At 41.7% G+C, this 17901-nt stretch overlaps 3 protein-coding genes across 9 annotated transcripts in view; 1 reads left to right on the top strand and 2 right to left on the bottom strand.

The window, feature by feature from the left end:
• The window catches only part of ep300b (E1A binding protein p300 b), a 29907-nt gene extending 26482 nt beyond the window's left edge, over window positions 1-3425 (bottom strand). For all 6 annotated transcript variants that reach the window (XM_068336609.1, XM_068336611.1, XM_068336612.1 and 3 more), the window contains exon 1: window positions 1375-3425. In XM_068336609.1, the coding sequence (XP_068192710.1) occupies window positions 1375-1468 (94 nt within the window). In that variant the 5' untranslated portion in view covers window positions 1469-3425. The remainder of the gene's footprint in view (window positions 1-1374) is intronic.
• Window positions 3426-4494: 1069 nt separating this feature from the next.
• On the bottom strand, window positions 4495-11798 carry xpnpep3 (X-prolyl aminopeptidase 3, mitochondrial). Its single transcript, XM_068336919.1, has 11 exons — window positions 11497-11798; window positions 9675-9797; window positions 9358-9545; window positions 8574-8793; window positions 8133-8317; window positions 7938-8000; window positions 7128-7241; window positions 6934-7019; window positions 6318-6501; window positions 5928-6048; window positions 4495-5792 (listed from the first exon to the last, which is right to left on the bottom strand). The coding sequence occupies exons 1-11, from the start codon at window positions 11564-11566 to the stop codon at window positions 5626-5628; spliced, it is 1521 nt and encodes a 506-aa protein (XP_068193020.1). The 5' UTR covers window positions 11567-11798; the 3' UTR covers window positions 4495-5625.
• A 912-nt stretch (window positions 11799-12710) lies between these two features.
• Window positions 12711-17448, top strand: st13 (ST13 Hsp70 interacting protein). Of its 2 annotated transcripts, none has more exons than XM_068336900.1 (13): window positions 12711-12843; window positions 13223-13360; window positions 13842-13890; window positions 14107-14191; window positions 14329-14402; window positions 14547-14613; window positions 14739-14823; window positions 14973-15083; window positions 15444-15546; window positions 15743-15859; window positions 16138-16201; window positions 16375-16463; window positions 16791-17448. In XM_068336900.1, exons 2-13 carry the CDS (start codon window positions 13251-13253, stop codon window positions 16923-16925), a joined length of 1089 nt encoding a protein of 362 aa, XP_068193001.1. In that variant the 5' UTR covers window positions 12711-12843; window positions 13223-13250; the 3' UTR covers window positions 16926-17448. The 2 variants fall into 2 exon arrangements, with proteins under 2 accessions (XP_068193001.1, XP_068193002.1); XM_068336901.1 differs by lacking the exon at window positions 12711-12843 and adding an exon at window positions 12910-13027.
• The last annotated feature ends 453 nt before the right edge of the window (window positions 17449-17901 follow it).

Below are 17901 nucleotides of genomic sequence, written 5' to 3'. Positions count from 1 at the left end.
ATGTAGTGGGGTCATGGTGATGAGCCACAGAGGCGTAAACATTACAGCGACTACATAGGTATGCATTTGATCTGCAGGTTATTGCCGCAAAAGCATGAAATGGATAGAGCGGGCAATTTAAAGATAGAACACTGTTCGTTTTTCGCCCATGCTAGGTAGTTAAGCATCTCATTTTTTCATGTAGACCATGAATCCAAATCCTTAACTTCTCATTTAAGGAGTTGGATTCATAGATCAATTTCCACCGGGTAGACATGCTGTAAACATGGTGGATCTGACATCCCCGTTCTCACTGCATTAGCAGCCCACGTTATATAGTACAAGAAACATGTATCAAAGTCACATCAATTTACTTTCTGACATTCATGCATGACATTAAGGTTGACGATGTCATATTTAGTAAACTGCACAAAATGCAGCGCAGTGACATCGAAAAGTCAAGACAATGGAGGCTGAGTCTGAACAAGAATGGGCTTCGATCGTAGCACCATTGGGAAACATTTTTAAAAAACCCGCCTTGAAACAGAAGACACGGACGAAGTAATCTTAGGGACGATGGTTTCTTTTGCCATTTCGAACTAATTCACAGTTTTAAATTGACACGGCAACCAATTCACGGACAACCAGCTTCTGCGCAACTTCAATGAAGTATGGAACAATGGCTAGCTGCTATACAATGGTTCAGTGTAACAGAGCAAGTTAAGGCTAATCAAGACTCCGAACGTCTTCATTTCAACAAAAAAATGGGGTTAAAATTCAAACAAGTAATTATGTTGGTTAATAATGTGTTTTTTCACCGGTGTTTTGATCCTATCCAGCTATCGGTCCAATAGGGTTCTCTACCAGAAGTTAGCCCGCTAGCTTAGCTGCTCGGCTCCCGTTACTTTCTCCTAATCCTCGTGTGGAAAACCCTCCATTGTTTACACTATGGATTGTCGGTGAAAGTCATTTTTATTGGCTTCGTGTTCTCATCATATCTTTTGATTAACTTTTATCGTCATTGGACAACTTGAACCAAACTGTGGTGACTCGTCTCTTCCATTGTTTGGAGGAGGACCCACAGTGAGCAGCGAGTTAGCCCGCTGGGGCTAGCGCATCAAAACATTCCTACCCGAAAGTTGATCCCGCTGCCAACATCGCGTCTTGTTTTGTCATAAACAACGTGTTTTTTTCTCAGAAAAGCCGTTTACCATCCAAATAAAACATATATATATCCATGTTTAAAACCAGTGGTCATGCTGCAGCTCCGTGTCAGATCAACCAAGTTGGTGCGTAACTTCAACTTCCAACACGTCGTGATCAACACAAACAATCGCAACCAATGTGATTTCTTTTCCAGAAAAGTAAAGAATGCAGAAAAAAAAAACAACTCACCATTTCCATCACTGGCAGACACCGAAAGGGCTGGAGAGGACAGCTTGGGCCTCTTGGCTGAAGGCGGGCCGGACTCCAGGACATTATCGGCCATATTTCGGCGAATTAAAAAATTGCCACAGATCCACGTAGGGCGAGCGTGTTTCCCTTATTTGTGTCTCCTTGTCCCGTGAAAGAAAAGCTTCTGATCGTTCCCCCACCGTTTGGGGGGGGGACGGGACGGTAGGGGAGAAGACAGCAGTGCTGAACTCTTTCCCTCACAGTTCTCCTCCCGGTTTATTCCCCCTATGCAGATATCAGTCCCCCTCCCCGGTCGGATATGTTGTTTCTTCACTGATTTGAGGAGGAGGTGGGAAGGTGGAGTCGGTAAAAAAAGGCGAGCGTGGGGCCCAGCAGCCTCATGTAGCCACATCCACCACACAAAAACTGTCCCGAGAACCGTCCTCCGGGCTGCGCTCGGTCCTGCCCGCCATCGTCGGCCCGGGAATTCCTGTATTTCAACTCAAATTCAATCCAATGGAAATCTTAATGTGATCCAAATTTAAAAAAAAAAAAAAAAAAAAGTCTGAAGTACTCCTGTGATAAAGTTCTGGAAGTCGATTTTCTCCTGCAACAATTAAATAATCCTCTGCTGCATTTCTTTTTTTTTTTTTTTTTCACCAGTCAAGATTCCTTGCAGCTGGAGATGCCACCGAAAAGGCAGTCAAATGGTACGTGGAGACCATTGGTAGTACTTTTAAAAATACAATTGAAGCCTCTTTAGTGCAGGAGAGACAACTTGCATTGAAGTAAATCAGTAAATCCTAGAACAGTTCTGCAGAAAGGCGAAACATCTTCCTGAATCCCACTCGGACGGATAAAACAAAAGTCTCAGGCTGATCTCTACTTGCATGCATGAGTTTTTTCTTGCATATGCATGCTAATATGTGCACTTGGTGTTTGGCCATGCAAGGCACTGGGTTATAGAGACGTATTGCACATTCGACTGTGGCAACCCTTAATCGCGATTTTCACTATTTCAGTCGGGTTGGGGTCGAGATTGAACCTCTTGAGCAACCGATTCTGATGTAGTAAAGATGTTTGTTTGTTTGTTTTTCCCGGATGGTAGTTTGGAGGCAATCGCTGCGCTGATCAATCAGCTGGCAGTGAGATCGATCAGTTTTGTGGGGATACTTCCAGGAGAGGTTTCCCCCCCCCACCCCTCCGGATGGATTTGGACGTGTGTTGTTGTTTTTTTTTTTGTTTTTAAAAAAACACTTGAAATTTCAATGAGATTTTGGTTGGTCTTTTTAAAAAAAATATTAGCATCTATTTGAATGCGTTCCTGTCCAGGTAAGTGGAGAGAATGATGTTAAGTGAAACATTGGAGCGGCGACATGCGAAAAATGTGTGGGGGGAAGAAAAAAAAAAATCGACGGCGACTCATTGAGGAATTATGGCTATTTCGAAATCGGAGAGCTTCACACGAATTTGACAGCCCTTAAAATATTTGGGGCTCATAAAATCCTCTCATTGACTCTTTGTGATGGGGATGCCCCCCCCCCCCTTTTTTTTTTTGCGTTGATCCTGGGTAATTTCCCCCCTTCTCTTCTCTTTAAACCCGTCTTTCTTTCCACCTTTCCCTTCTGCCCGGTAGCAATATATTAATATAATTGCCTATGCGGACTATTTCCTTCCTCCGCGACGGACACATAATGATTTTTCATGTTGATGTTTTTCCCTTTTCCGCTGGTTTTTCCTCGTCGGGGTAATATTTAGCCCTCTTCCGCCTATCCCCTCCGTAAAACACCCCCTTCCTTGGATTTTTTCGGAGTGTTTCCTTCTCATGCACACGCACACATATCACCGACTCGATTCTCCCTCCGCTGACGTCTTATCTGTTTTTTTTTCTCCTGCTGATGCTCCCCCCGGCTCGATAACGCGGACGAGATTCGGCCACCCTTCCTTCCCGCTGCGGCTCCCGGGGCGTCTGTAGTCGGTGGCCGGAGTCACTCCTTCACTCGGGTTATCTCCCGTTTCTGACGGTCTGTCCGCACAAACAAAATGGCGGCTTGTTGTTTCTACTCCTCTGATACGGGGGGAGGGTTGGAGGTACAGCAACATTAGGCGTGAAGGGGAGGGGGAGGAGGAAGGGAGGGAAGAACAGCGGAGATAGTCTTCGGAAGTGTTCGGGATTGTCCGGAAACCGGCTCGGTTCGCTTTCGCCAGTCGCCGAGTTCAGGCTGCAGGGGCCAGTGGCGCTCCTTCTATCCATCACACCAGGAGGGATTACGATCAAGTAGCTGTAATCACAGCTGTACACTATTTGAGTAAAGTGTTTTTACTCAAACAGAATGTTCATTTTGGGCCACTTTACAGTTCTGATCCACAACAAGTGAATAGGAAATAATATGCTGCTAGTATTATTATTACATTATTATTACTATTACTACGATTGCATTTGTTGTTGTGTAACAGTACACGTGTTCCCTCATTGGATAAAAATTGCTGAACTGACTTCCAGAATATGTTGCTGAGGGATTTGTAGGCAGGCTAAATGTGTAGGATTGTTCAGTTTTGACAGAGACATCGGAGTTATTACACTCTTAATGAGACATCTTATTCTTAGGACCATGATTTTTACCTCCAAAGTGGTTATTTTTCAACCATCTCAATGTTGGATTGGATTTTGCACATATTACAACTGAATTTCCACTCACAAAACTTGAGGGTAAGGTGGTTTGGGGGCCAGAATAGAAGGAATTCAAATTTGGTGTAGATTGAAATGAATGTTGAACATTTTACCAGAGATCAAGTATATGTAGCTTGATGGAGAAACGGGTACAACACAGACTGAAATAGGTTTTCATGGGGGGGCAGTCATTTCTCACCTGCAGTTTTTTGTTGTTTCAGCTCTTGGAAGATGTGCTCCTGAAATGGGACACAGCTTCTGAAATCCTTCACCTGACCCGCAAAGCAGTAGAAACGTCTGTAGACGAGATGATTACGGTCATCTCGTCTACAAGACGATGGATGGAGATAAAACAAAGGCAAAATTTAAGTTTTGTGAAGTCTTACTGGCCAGTGTTCAGTCATGAATCAATCAGATTTCTTATGAAGACTTATGTCATGATCTCCATTGTTACTTTACTTCCATGTATTTCATATAGTTACTTGTCAGGAATTCTCATAATCTGCTCTTATGTGAGCACAATCTGCGTGCCTTCCTCCTGCACACTGGATTCAAACGATGAATCAACTCTGATTACAACCCTTTAATTCACTCAGGTGTGCCGAGTGTGCAGGGAGGCATCTCAGACATGGAGGGCAGCGAGAACCTGAGTAAAGATCAATGATTTCAAGACATTTGTAATTCAAGCAGTCAATAATTATGGTTTGGGGTGATCTGTTGATGAAGCCTCGTGGTTTTGTCTCATCTTCCTCCCTACACTCAAGGAAAATTTCAAAAAAAAAAAACAAACACCCCCATCCTGTTAATACATAGGAACATCTTTATAAGAAATGCAAGTTTCTCTCTTCTGAAAAGAAAGTTCTCACACAAATACACAATGAAGTCTTTCCGCTATGAACTTTCCAGACCATTCCAGTAATTTGGTGAGATAATCCTAAACATTTACTCCAGGTATCAGGAACAGCCTGAGATTAAGGCATCTTCCTCTCTGTTCATGAGCTGTGTACATAAACATGATGCATTTATTTGTTTAAGATGTGCTCTGATTGTGGTGATAGGAGTTTGAAAAAAATAAAAACATGTCATAGTCATGTCAAAGTTAAAAGGATAAAAACATTTGCATGGCTGTTGCTTTGTAACGACTGGGGTTTAACTTGACTTGATGTTACAGAGTGAGACTGACCTGCTGGTAGCACCATAAGAACACAGATTGGACTCTTTTCTCTGGAGAACAGACTGTCAACATTTAAAATAACATTTATCAGTGTGTGTGTGTGCATGGGCTCTAAATCTACTAAGTAACACATCAACACAAATAAATAAACTTTTATCTTCCAGTTTCTTGACTATTTGGTAGACAACCTGAGCATCTGTAAAAGTTATGATTGTCTACACAAGATTTCAACACAACATTTGAGGACTTCTTGAGACTAAAATCATAGTCTTGTCATGTGCTCCCACCTTTCATGTACCCGGACCTTGAGCATGATGATGTTGTCACCGTGGAGAAGGTTGAAAACCACCGCACACTGTCTACCATTGACAACTTGGCTGATAAGTTACTGGTCCATCTACTTTCCCTATCTGCCGCTGCAGGCCTGCTCTACCTCAGAAATGGTCTTAGGTGTGTCTCGGGACAGAATCAGAGGGCCTCCCTTGTCTTGGATCACCACATCATCCTCAATCCTGATGCCCAATCCACGGAAATGCTTTGGTACCTGATCGTTGTTCTCACAGATGTACAACCCTGTGACAATAGAGGAGAAAGAGTTGGGACATGAAACAAAGAATAGAACCAAACAATAAAATTCATGTTGAATTTGGAAAAATACAATTTAATTCCACGTCTGGATTAAAAACAAGAACAAAAAGTCATTCATACCAGGTTCTATGGTGATGGCCATTCCTGGCTGTAGAGGTTGTGAGCGGGACAGCTCAGAAGTGTCATGGACGTCCATGCCCAGGTAATGGCCCACGTGATGGGGGCAGTAACGCCTGGCAGCCTGGAATGTAAACCATTTGAACGTTTAAAGCGGCTACAATGAGGTTTGCCACCAGACAAAAAGAGTTCAACAGCACTCACAGCTTGCCGTTAAAACATGAAGTAAAATTATGAAGTCTGCACATACAGTAGTTCAAAAAGCAAAATATGACTTGAGGCTTTATTCAAGAAAATCTGGTATTCATCAATTGTCATAACCTAAGGAACAGCTGAATAATGAATCTGGGAAAGCCGATCATCACGTGACAAAACATCTATTTCATAGATTACCTTTAGTGCATCAGCATCACTGGTGCTGGCCTTGATGATGCCCAGCTTCCTGAGCTGGTGTCCCAACAGAACCAGCATGGTGGTATAGATGTGATCCAGGCTGACGCCAGGGGAACAGAGAGACAAACAGGAATGCTGGACCTCCAGGACGGCCTCATACAGCTCAGCCTGGGCAGGGCTGAATCTAGCAGGAAGTAGCAGGCAGAAGTTTTCCATCATTGTTTAAGAATACCAAAAATACATATGTATGTGTTATTGTTTAATTTAAATGGGTTTTTAAAAAGAATCAAAAGCTGAAGGATTTCAGAAAAAAAGACACAAAAAGATCACACTGTCAAAAAAACAAAGACTTATTTTTAAAGTCTGCTTGTGCGAAACATTTATATTGGATTACTAGATTTTTTGTAGTGGACATTTAAATCCATGCATTAGAAATAACACGTCTTTCAACATATTGCTGAAACACAATAACATAGAACCATTTATGAATCAAACTGATTTTGCGTTAGAAAGGAATATAATTAGCTCCAGCCTCAGACCTCCAGGCAAGGATTCTACATCACCACTTTTTTTTGCTTTAAAAGGTGCATGTTCAAGAGGATTTTCTCCAACTTACTTCCCATTCACTGGCCACGTTCGGGTAATATCACTAACATAGCCAAAATATTCACAACCACCATCAAGCAACACCATTTCACCATCCTGATGGAGGAAAAAATGGAATAATGAGTCATTATAAGCACATTCATTTGTAAATGATTGATGTGTACCATATGGGACTGATCCAGCACATCCAAATCCTCCCCTTACCTTGATGATCTGGTTGTTGTTTATGTAGTGCAGAGTATTGGCTCGATTCCCACCAGCAACAACAGGCGGGTAGGCCAGGAAGTTGGCGCCATGGATCCGATTCTCAAAGTCAAACTGGAAAAAATTGTATGATGAATTGTATGATTAAAAAAAAACTGTGAAGACTTTGCTCTCATAGAGGTCTGATGTATCTGTCCATCGTTTTTTGCAGGTGCACCTCCCTGTCTTGTAATATACTTTGACAAAACATGTTAGTAGACTGTCAGCACAGCATGCATCCCATGTATGGGGATGTCAGCCTCAAGCGGTGGCCATGGGTTTGATTTCCCACTCAGCCTCACACTCAGTTTCCCTGCATCCTGTCACACTTGGCTGTCAAATCCAAAATGCAAATTTGCCCAAATAAATAAATAAATAATGGACAAACAGTTCATAAAAGCAAAACAACTTTCAGAAAGTTTCTTGAAACTGAATGTTTCACAAAGACATTATTCAAATTGGGACAAAAATCCAGCAAAACAATATTGTCATTCTCTCTATTCTACTTCATTCAAACTCAGTAAGTTTAAGCAACACCCTTTCAGTCTTCTGCACAATATTTAATATCTACTGTATACCAAGGACCACAATCAGTCATAACATAGATTATATTAACTGGAAAATTAACAACTCAACTGAGAGGAAATGATTTTCTGTTGCTATAAATCTTTACTTCTGCCTGAATAATCAATGCTCTCAGTAACTGCAACAAAGATCTTCATTAATAATATCCCACACATAATATGGAGGCTTAAAAATATTTCCAGTTACCTTGGCAAAGAGCACAGCTTCATCCACATCTCCTCTGGACAGAGCCATCGTCCTCCTGAAAGCCTGAAGGAACAGGAGTCATTTTAAAGTGAAGTATTCTCCACATCTACAAGATCTTCAAAACTAAGTATGTATTTATTTGTATGACACAGTATTAACCTTAAAGATTGAGACTAGAAGTCACTTCTTGCCAACCTGTGCCGTAATGTGTCCTGCTTCCTGCATGAGCGCCACCTCCGCTGAGCTTTTGATGGCCCTGAGAGAGTGTATGAGGGGCCTGAGGAGGCGTGGCGTGGGCCCCGTCTCCAGCACAGGACACACATGTGTTTGGTGGAGTCGAGGATGGGCGGGTTGAGAACTGTCGTACCACAGCTGAGTGCCTGGAAGAAGAACAGCAGAGCAGAAAATTAAAAGTACATATCTAATCTAATCTAATGTTGGCTAGCTGCTGCTAATAACATGTGAGTAACAGTCGTAATTTCAGATGACAAATTCTATAGTCATTAGCAAGATATGAGAAGTCATCTTTAGTTTAACTTTTTTTAGGAAAAAAAAAAGAAGACTCTAAATTCATTCTCGATGTTCCTGCTTGCTTCCTTATTATCTATAAGAGTCATCACACTCCACTCTGCCCACCTTTGAGGCTCTTGAGGACAACACCCAGCTCCTCTGTGCTGTGAACGCTCTCCAGGCCCGTTAGAGCAGTGGCCCCGTCCTTCCCTGACCGGGGCCCGTCCCACAGCTCTCTCCCGGGGTCCCTCCGGGGGACGAATAAGATGGCCTGGTCTGGTCGCCCTTTGCCATGAAGGACCAAAGCACTATCAGGCTCCAGGATGCCACTGAGGTAGAGGAAATCCTGGAGAACGTTTGTTTCCAGGTGAATGTATGGAAGGCTTAATAAAAATTGCTACCAGTGTTTCAACAGAAAATAAAGCATTAACTACAGCTCCCAAAAGGTTCAAAGGTAAAATAATAAATAAATGCAGTCATTTACAACAGTGATCCTCAAACATTTTTGCACCATGGACCAGTTTAACATCAGACAATATTTTCACAGACCGGTCTTTAAGGTGTGACGGATAAATACAACAAAATAAAATGATACAATCTGCATAAAAAATGCTATATAATAACATAATATACAACAATATAATGGATTGTTCCTTCTTCCATATCACCCCTCTCCAAAAAATATCACCAAAGTCTGTTAATACATTTGACTATTCTTCATAAAACATTTCGGTGTGAACTTTCATACCTGAAGCTTTCTATTCACATTCCCTGCTCCTTTGATTTTAAATGAGATTTTCAACATTGTTCTATTTAACAATAGATGTCGCTGCCTGTTACATTAAAAATCTCTTTCAGGTAATAATAAAAATGAAGGCTCATAACACGCAGTTTGAGCCCAGACCCATACCTGGTTCTGGTGAAAAGGATAAGGGATGTCATTGGACATGAGGCGGGTTGGATGAGACAAAACAACGACGACATGGGTGTCAGAGGAGGCCAAGGGTCCTATCCTGTCTGCTTGGGCCTCAATGAGGGAGGCCAGCCGGTGTCGGCGGAGCTCATATTCAGTCTGGCTTAAGCCTGGTGTCACCTCACCTGAGCAGCAGAGATCACATGTGTGGTTTTGTGTGAAAAGCGACGGCCCAGTAGCCTTGAAAGCTAATCTATGAAAATAAATATAGATGTAATAGGAGTTGTATTTTTTCTGCTGTAACTGATACTCACCAGGTTTGAGAAGGTGAGGATGGGTGAACGGACTGGGTTGGCCCAGGTAACGAGGCGGAACCCTCTGTGGTTTCAAACCTCCTGGCTTCACAGAAATGTTTCTGCGCTGGCACCAAACACACCCTACAGAACACAACATGACAGGGAGGGTGAAGGCTTGGAACTAAACAGGAAGAAATCACTAATCCTGTTCTGTCTGCAGTGCAGTCAAAGGATCAGTTGTGATTCAGAGCCTGATGACTTGAGATTATCACAGATATACCAATATTGTGGACTTTATTTGTTTGAGCAACTAGAAACACAAAGATCATGAATGATGCCTCTGTTCAACCCACACCTGGATCATAGTCAGGTTTTCTCATACATCTGTAATCAAACAATCATCAGTCTCTAGTTATGGCAAAGTTTTGCACAACTTCTGCTCCAGCATTCCTTGAATCAGCCGAAGGCTAAACTGTAAAATAGACTAAGATTTACCTTCACTGATTAAATACCAACAACATGCATTTTCCTTTACTTCTGCAAATAGCAGACTCTGTATTAAAGAAAAACATCCTTATTCGGCTTGGTAGATGTTAGAACTTTCATTATTCAATCCAGCCGTGGGTTCTACTGCTCATTTATTATGATTTGATTTTGTCAAATGGATGACATTTATTCAATTCAAAGTTTGATGGAGACCCATCAAGCTTCCTTTCACCAAGTTTCATGGATATAATTTGGGTAGTTTATGTGCACTCATGCTGCAACCATAAAATGACATCTCATGAAGAACAGCACTAAGTGTTGGCTCTAAAAGCACATGAAATACACTTCTCATACTAAAAAACAGGGGATTCATAGTTCATACATAAAGACACTCATAAAAACTCATTTTCATGATGAAAAAAACTTGCATAAGAAATCATCCGAAACTAAGCCCGCTCTTAGCTGCCACTACATAAAGGATTTATTGAGTTTTAATAAATGATTTATGAATACTTTACGAATGACAAGCCTGCGACAATCAGTTACTACCCCAGGCCTGCAGGGGTGAGTTCTATACCCCTATAATCTTTCTTCAGTGGAACCAGCGAGAGGTTACTACACCAAGCTGGGATGCCGGATCTGATAAGGCCCTCTAAAACTGTATGATACTCTTTTGGTAAATTAATTATTATATAATAATTATCATCTGCTACCGTCCACATGGGTGTTTCATGTTGGTGAGTTATCAATACATAAAAACAAGATATTTAGGAGGGCACCTGTGACATCTTTTAATTATGAATGCCTCTGGAGACAACCTCCTCCATCTTTTATACATTAGGAAAAAATAGTCGTGACACCAGTACACAAACCTGTATGTCTGAATAGCTTTCAGATATGATGATCACAACAGCAGAGAATTTGTTGATGTGACTGGAAGGATAGTAAGTACTGCACTCACTAATGTGCAGGTAAAAATGGACATGTGAGCTCCAGGACTCCAGAAAAAAAAACACTGCAGGCTGGGTCTCAAGCAGGTGGAAATATTGCCTTAGTTCAGATAATTGAAAGTATTTTGGGCTGTAGGATTTGATTAAATTAACCACGAGAAAACATGAAAATAATATTAACTCTTTCATCCCAAACCAGACTTTTTCCAGTTAAAATGGTTTGGAAGCACTGGTTTAATCTGTGTCACATTTTCTAGTGTATTTTAAACACTTAATGTGCTTCAATTTAAAAACGGATTGCTAAATAACAGCTTTCACATGAATGAACCGCAGTGCTGAGAAATAAAAAAGTGCAGACATTATGGTCGTATATACTCCAACGAGATCTCAGTGAAGGGCCTCACCTCGACTCCGGTGGCCCCTGGGAAGCAGGCTGACAGCTGACCTGACCCATCGGCTGGCTGAGGGCAACATAGCTGCTACAACTCGAGGACGCTGATCACTCACAGCATGTTAACCCACGGTAAAGGCACGAATATGGCGAGCCAGTGGACCACCAAGAAGTCAACGTACTCCTGGTATTCAGAGGAACGCCTCACGGTTCGGTGCTGGGACTCACTGGAGTTACAGTCATCTCAGACCAGTTCGTTCAGTGTTCCAGCCGTCAGCCTGCTATGTTAGCCGCACGTCACTATGGGCATTTTCAGCCCTGAGTCTCGGTTCCAAGGAGCAGACGCTTAGTCCCGCCTCCTTTGCTACGATTGGCAGACGTTCTTCTTCGACGGTTTTGGTTCGGGCTTCACTCACCGTGTTGTGATTCCACTCACTAACCCTGATGGCCATTGAGTCTAAAAGCAACTCAGTGATCGAACAGTACAGTTTATTTAAAAATGAATCTATAACAGCACATCTGTAGACAAAAAAAAGTAGGCACAATATATAAATATGTAATAAAGGGGATGCATGTCATGGTGTTGTACTGTATAAATGAAAGCTTTAATGGGGAGGAAAAAGTAATTGCAAATATGTCACAGTGAATGGATACAGGGGGACCCGTTTCCAAAAGTTTTAGGGGGCCTCAAAATAAAGGGCAACTTTGCTTCGACTGATATTCTTTCGCTGTATCTTGTGTTTCTTTATTCCTGTTGACCATCTTCTGTTTTACTCCAAACTAACATGTGACCACTGATTTTCTTACTATAACCTGTAAACGCCGTTATACTATAATCTAAAAATCACATACCGCAAGACAATTAGTCAATGTCACCAAATTAGCTCAAAATGACTTCATGTCATTCACCAGCTATAACAGTAAAAACAAGCATTTCAGTAATAGCATGTTTGTTTGGGCCAGCTGTAGAATTTGTGTTGGGTTATTTTTGGCAAAATGAGAACATGTTTAATGATAAACTATAATAACTACAAACTTGGTAATTAAGGAACGTGTTGCAGCATTGTGGCACAGACGTAATGTACTATAGTTACATATAGAGCAACTGGTCTTTTACCCCACCGGCATTAGTTATAGGCTTTGTCAATGTTGAATTATTTCGTACATGCTACTCCATTCCTGACAGGCAAACTCAGGGCCAAAAATACCGCTTGTATATTGGGCTGTCCTGGCAGTTGCCTGAAGGAAAACGCAGACGAAACGCCACTGCTAATTTGAATCCGTGTTGGTGCGCTACAAAATACACCTTGGAACTTCATTTTACGGCCATTCATCAAGGGCGTCAGCAGTTTTTGATCGGGTGTGTATCCTTTAGGTTACTGGGGTTAAAAATGCATGCCTGTAGATTTTACAAGGCGCTAATCCTTAATCACGGCCATATTGCAGCTAGCTAACGTTATCATGCGTCAAATAGTTTCCGCGTCACGGACAGATGCACGATTCTAGAAACGTCTTGATTTGGCATCACTGTATTAATAGCCCGGGTGAGCTAAGTGTGTGTTATTGTCTACTTTTTGCATGTTATCTGGGCCCTACGGAGTAAACTAAGTTAGGTTTCTAATGTTATTCAAACCTGTTTGTTAGCACATATGCATATTTATAAAACGCTGGCACTGACATGAGCGCTGGAACAAGTGAACTACAGCGGACTTGAAGTTGTTTCTCTTTCCCACCCGCAGCGCGCTGTGCGGGGCGTGACAGAGTAGGATGGACAGCCGAAAAGTCTCCGAGCTAAAGGCCTTCGTTCAGCTGTGCGAGTCCAGACCCGAGATTCTGCACCTTCCAGAGTTGAGCTTCTTCCGGACATGGTTGCTGAGGTCAGTTTGTTCGAAGAACCACCTGCATTACTGTCGCTATTGAAGTCCTGGAGGACGTGCGTAAAGACGCTCCACGTGTCCTGAACACAGCAGGTCGCATCTATGCGTGTGTCACCCAACAGAAGAGCAGAGTTTAAACATTGTTGACTTAGTTTCATGCAATTGTCCCAACTTTTAATAATGTAAAAACATAAATAAACCTCTTGAATTTAAAATAGAGGGTTTAAATAAAAAAAAGACTCTAGATGCAATGTAATATAAAACTAATTTAAGATGTAAATGCAGTAATTCTCTCTTGCAGTGTACTGTCTCTGTGTTCTGATGTGAAATACACCATTATGGAAAGTCAGTTGAAAAGTGTTTAGAGATAAAATAACTGAATTAAAATATGTGCTTTAACCTTTATATCAAGCAAAACACCTAAAGAATTAGGATTCTTGTGCTGCTTGGTGAATGTTTCTCTGTAAATGTGCATTTGCAGCATGGGCGCAAAAATCCCTCCCCCACCCAAGACACAGGACTCATGTCAGGTGATGTATGAAATTTGCTGTTACACTAATTTTTGTTTACATTTTTATGATTTCCAAGCTTTTATTCTGCATATTATTCTATAATCAAGCCTTTAGTGTTTTCTAATATCTGTTCAGAGAGTAATAAAATTTCTGTACATTTAATCGTACTGTTTGGGAGTTAAATGTATATAACCATTGAGCCATGTCAGGTAACAGAGTAATCTCTGGCTTTAGGGCGGCTGTCCTTGTGGTCCTCCCCCTGCATCGGCTTCACCACCTGAGCCTCCTGTACTGTCCGAGAGTGAAGAGAGTGAAATAGGTGATGGATGGAACATTCATCTAAACAACCTTCAAGAAATTTGTTATTTTACATGATGAAGACATCCTATCTGCCCTCTAATTTCTATTTAAGAGAATGATTGATTATTTGTGTCCTGACATCTGTTAATTTCTCAGAAATTGACAATGACGGTGTGATCGAACCGGAAACCGATGAACCACAGGAGATGGGAGAGTTTGACAATGTCGAGGTGAAATTTCCAGAGTTTTTATATTATCTATGAATTCTGTACATTTGCCCATTCAGACATAAACTAAAGTGTGCCTTAAAGGGAATCAAAGGCGGAGCAACAGACAGGATTGGTTTGAGCGTCATTATTCTTACATTTAATCAGGTGACAGAGGAGATGATGGATCAGGCCAATGAGAAGAAGATGGAAGCCATCAACGCTCTAGGGGAAGGTAGGTTGATATTCCTGTCAGACTGGTGAGTGGAACCAGTCTTCAAACTGTTTAAGTCATTAGAAAGATGTTCAAAATTGAATTTGAGTTATGTTTTCTGATGTTTATTTATGTTTGTCTTTTAGGTGACCTTCAGAAAGCTGTGGAACTTTTCACTGAAGCCATCAAGCTGAACCCTTGCATAGCCGTCCTTTACGCCAAGAGGGCAAGGTGAGGGTCGTCAACATCTTTCATTCATAGTGCAGCCATCAGCTGTTACCATCCCTGTCATCAAAATAAAAACTGACATTTAAGGACTTTTTCTTTACACTGCCTGTTATTCATTAATGTGCATTCCATTGGTTTCTGTTTCCTGTCAGTGTCTTCGTCCAGATGCAGAAGCCCAACGCGGCAATCAGAGACTGTGACAGAGCCATCAGCATCAACCCAGACTCTGCACAGCCCTACAAGTGGAGAGGAAAAGCTCACAGGTACATTTCTATTTAGGATGTCTTTGACAGGAGAGGGTATTTCCAGTGTTAACAAACACCTCATCATGAGCACTCACAGGTAGAACGCTCCTCAGCTTCAAATATTTAACAGCTGAGCTGACTGCCATCATTATTGATGAGCCAGATCTTTATCCTTTTTCTTAAAGCAATGAGTGGAATTTCTTTATTAATCTTGTAGTCAGAAAAAGATCGCAGCCAAGGTTTTATCAGACTGATTTAAACCTTTGTTATCTCAGAATGTGAAGTGTGTCTCAGGAGGGGTGAGATGAATAAAGTAATCAGAGGTGAAGTTGCTGGTCCACGATGCTTAGCAATTTACTGGCGCTGCGTCTGTTTCAGGCTGCTGGGTCACTGGGAGGAGGCAGCCAAGGATCTGGCCACCGCCTGCAAACTGGACTACGATGAATCAGCCAGTGCTTTGCTGAAGGAGGTCCAGCCTAAGGTATAATAGCAGATAAAAGATGGAATAAACACACTTATATTTTATTTTTACTGTTTGTCTGAACACTTTTAGTGTTTCATTGTTCATGCAGATAAATGTGATGGGAGTAGAACCCTCAATTTTCAAGATTGGAACCAAATAGGCTCCCTGCCCTGACTTTGCAGCGTGTTGTTTGCTCTCACACTGTTCTTTCCAGGCTAACAAAATCTTGGAGCACAGACGCAAATATGAACGTAAGAGAGAAGAGAAGGCGATCAAGGAGAAGCAAGAGAGGATAAAGAAAGCACGAGAGGAGCACGCACGAGCCCAGAGGGTGAGACGCTGGCGGTATTTTTCTATTTCAAATGGTGATAAATGACCCAAACCGGCACATTAACACACTACTGCTAACAAAAGATTTTCAGTCAAGGATTTGTCCTTTCTATAGATGATCTCTCCATGTGTCCATCCTTCCTCCATTCCTTATTCTTTGAAGTAGGATGGATGGTTGTTGTTCAGAGAGCAGTCAGTTGGTTTCGACAGAAGAAGCCACCTTCAACTCCTAAACCTATAAATATAAACTTGTAACCATATTCTTCTGTCCTCCATCAGGAGGAGGAAGCACGAAACCAGGGAGGTGCAGGAGGGGCAGGAGGAGCTGGAGGATTCTTCCCAGGTAAGGAACAAGCCAGTTCGTTGCATGATAGGATGAGACACTCAGACAACAGTATGTCTTTATTCTGTTCTATTCTTGATTACTTTGACAGACATTATTGCAGCTTTGAGGGCCTGAATAAATAAATGAAAGAATAAATAAATGATAAACTGAGTCTGGCTTTTCTTCTGCAGGTGCTGCCGGGTTCCCGGGGGCAGGACCGGCTGGGATGCCTGGTTTCGGGGATTTCCTGAAGGATCCTGAGTTGCTCAATGCCATGAAGGTGATTTAACCTCACAGTGGTGACACGCTGCATCAAAACACTTCGACTGTTATCATAGAGCTCCTAATGGAAAACATGTTGACGTTGATTCAGTCTCAAGCCAGGGGAAGAGTGAAACGAAAAAATTGACGGCACTCATGTCCGATTAGAATCCATTTGTTGGTTCATTCATTCACTCATTTTTCTAAAGGATGAAGAAATCTCTCTGAAGATAGACATTCTTTAAGCATACAACATGCATGTGCATTTTAGCAATCATGACTTCTCCTACTTGCTGTGTGACCACATCTTGAACAAGAATATTTCTTAATCCATATCTAACTCCAGGACCCTGAGGTGATGGCCGCCCTCCAGGATGTGGCCCAAAACCCAGCCAACATCTCCAAGTACCAGAACAACCCCAAAATCATGGCCCTCGTCAGCAAGCTGAGTGCCAAATTCGGAGCCCCTCCACAGCCATAAGGGAGGAGGAACGAAGCTGAGAGAGGAGTGCAGATGTGGTGAAGGCACCCAGAGCACCACAAAGCCTCTCAATTATTCCACTGTGTGCAGATCAAACAGGGGTGTGGGTGATGAGTGTGTTGGTCTGATGTCACTTCAGCAGGGCAACTTGTTAAATGTTCTTAATCAGCCTGTTAGCACTTAGAAACGTCTCTATAAAGTCTCCTGAGTCAGTAGTCATCTTCATCTTCTGACTCGTCTTGGCTGGGAATTAACCACGGGTTGAAATTTCTTAACCTGTATCTGGAAAAGTTCAACTGGGAGCTCCAGCATTAAAATGAGCTCAAAAGCAGTTTTACAGCCATTTAATATGTAGTCTAAGTTTAGCTACCCGTCTTTCTTTCTCTTCAGAGCTGAACACATTTGTTCTCACCTTTTTGTTAACCAACCTATGATTTACAAATGCAAAAAAATATATCTCTTAATGTCTGAACCTGTTGAGAAAATCATTCACAATAATAAAACCTCTGCTGTTGCAAAACAGGTTTGACTCTTCAGCTTTTGTTTGCTCAGTGTAGAACAAGATTGTGTCAAAGCAGACGGCTGTCTTTAGAGAAAAACAACATGAAGACACCAAGTGTCTGTTGGATGAGTAAAACATCTTCAAACCCTCAAAAGTCCTGATGCTTCAGATAAAGTCACTGACCACTGAAGCCATGATCACAGAAGAATCAGAAAAGCAAAGCCTTTACAATTCAGAAGTGTTGGTTTAAAGATAATTTGGTTATCAGTTTCAGCTACAATCAAACCAGCATTAAGCAGATTAGTATTTATTAGACTTTTAGCAGTTTTTTTTAATTAACCTTGTTATAAAAATACACCCTTATATTGGCAACTATTTCTAGTGAAGCAAAAATACCAATGCGCAGATTTTTGTGATTAAAATTATTGCAAAAATAATAAAATGGCCTCATGTCACAAACAAGTTTTACAAGGA

This window comes from Antennarius striatus, chromosome 16, assembly GCF_040054535.1.
Source record: "Antennarius striatus isolate MH-2024 chromosome 16, ASM4005453v1, whole genome shotgun sequence".
NCBI classification, from domain to species: domain Eukaryota; kingdom Metazoa; phylum Chordata; class Actinopteri; order Lophiiformes; family Antennariidae; genus Antennarius; species Antennarius striatus.
This window is presented reverse-complemented; position numbering and strand designations above follow the sequence as displayed.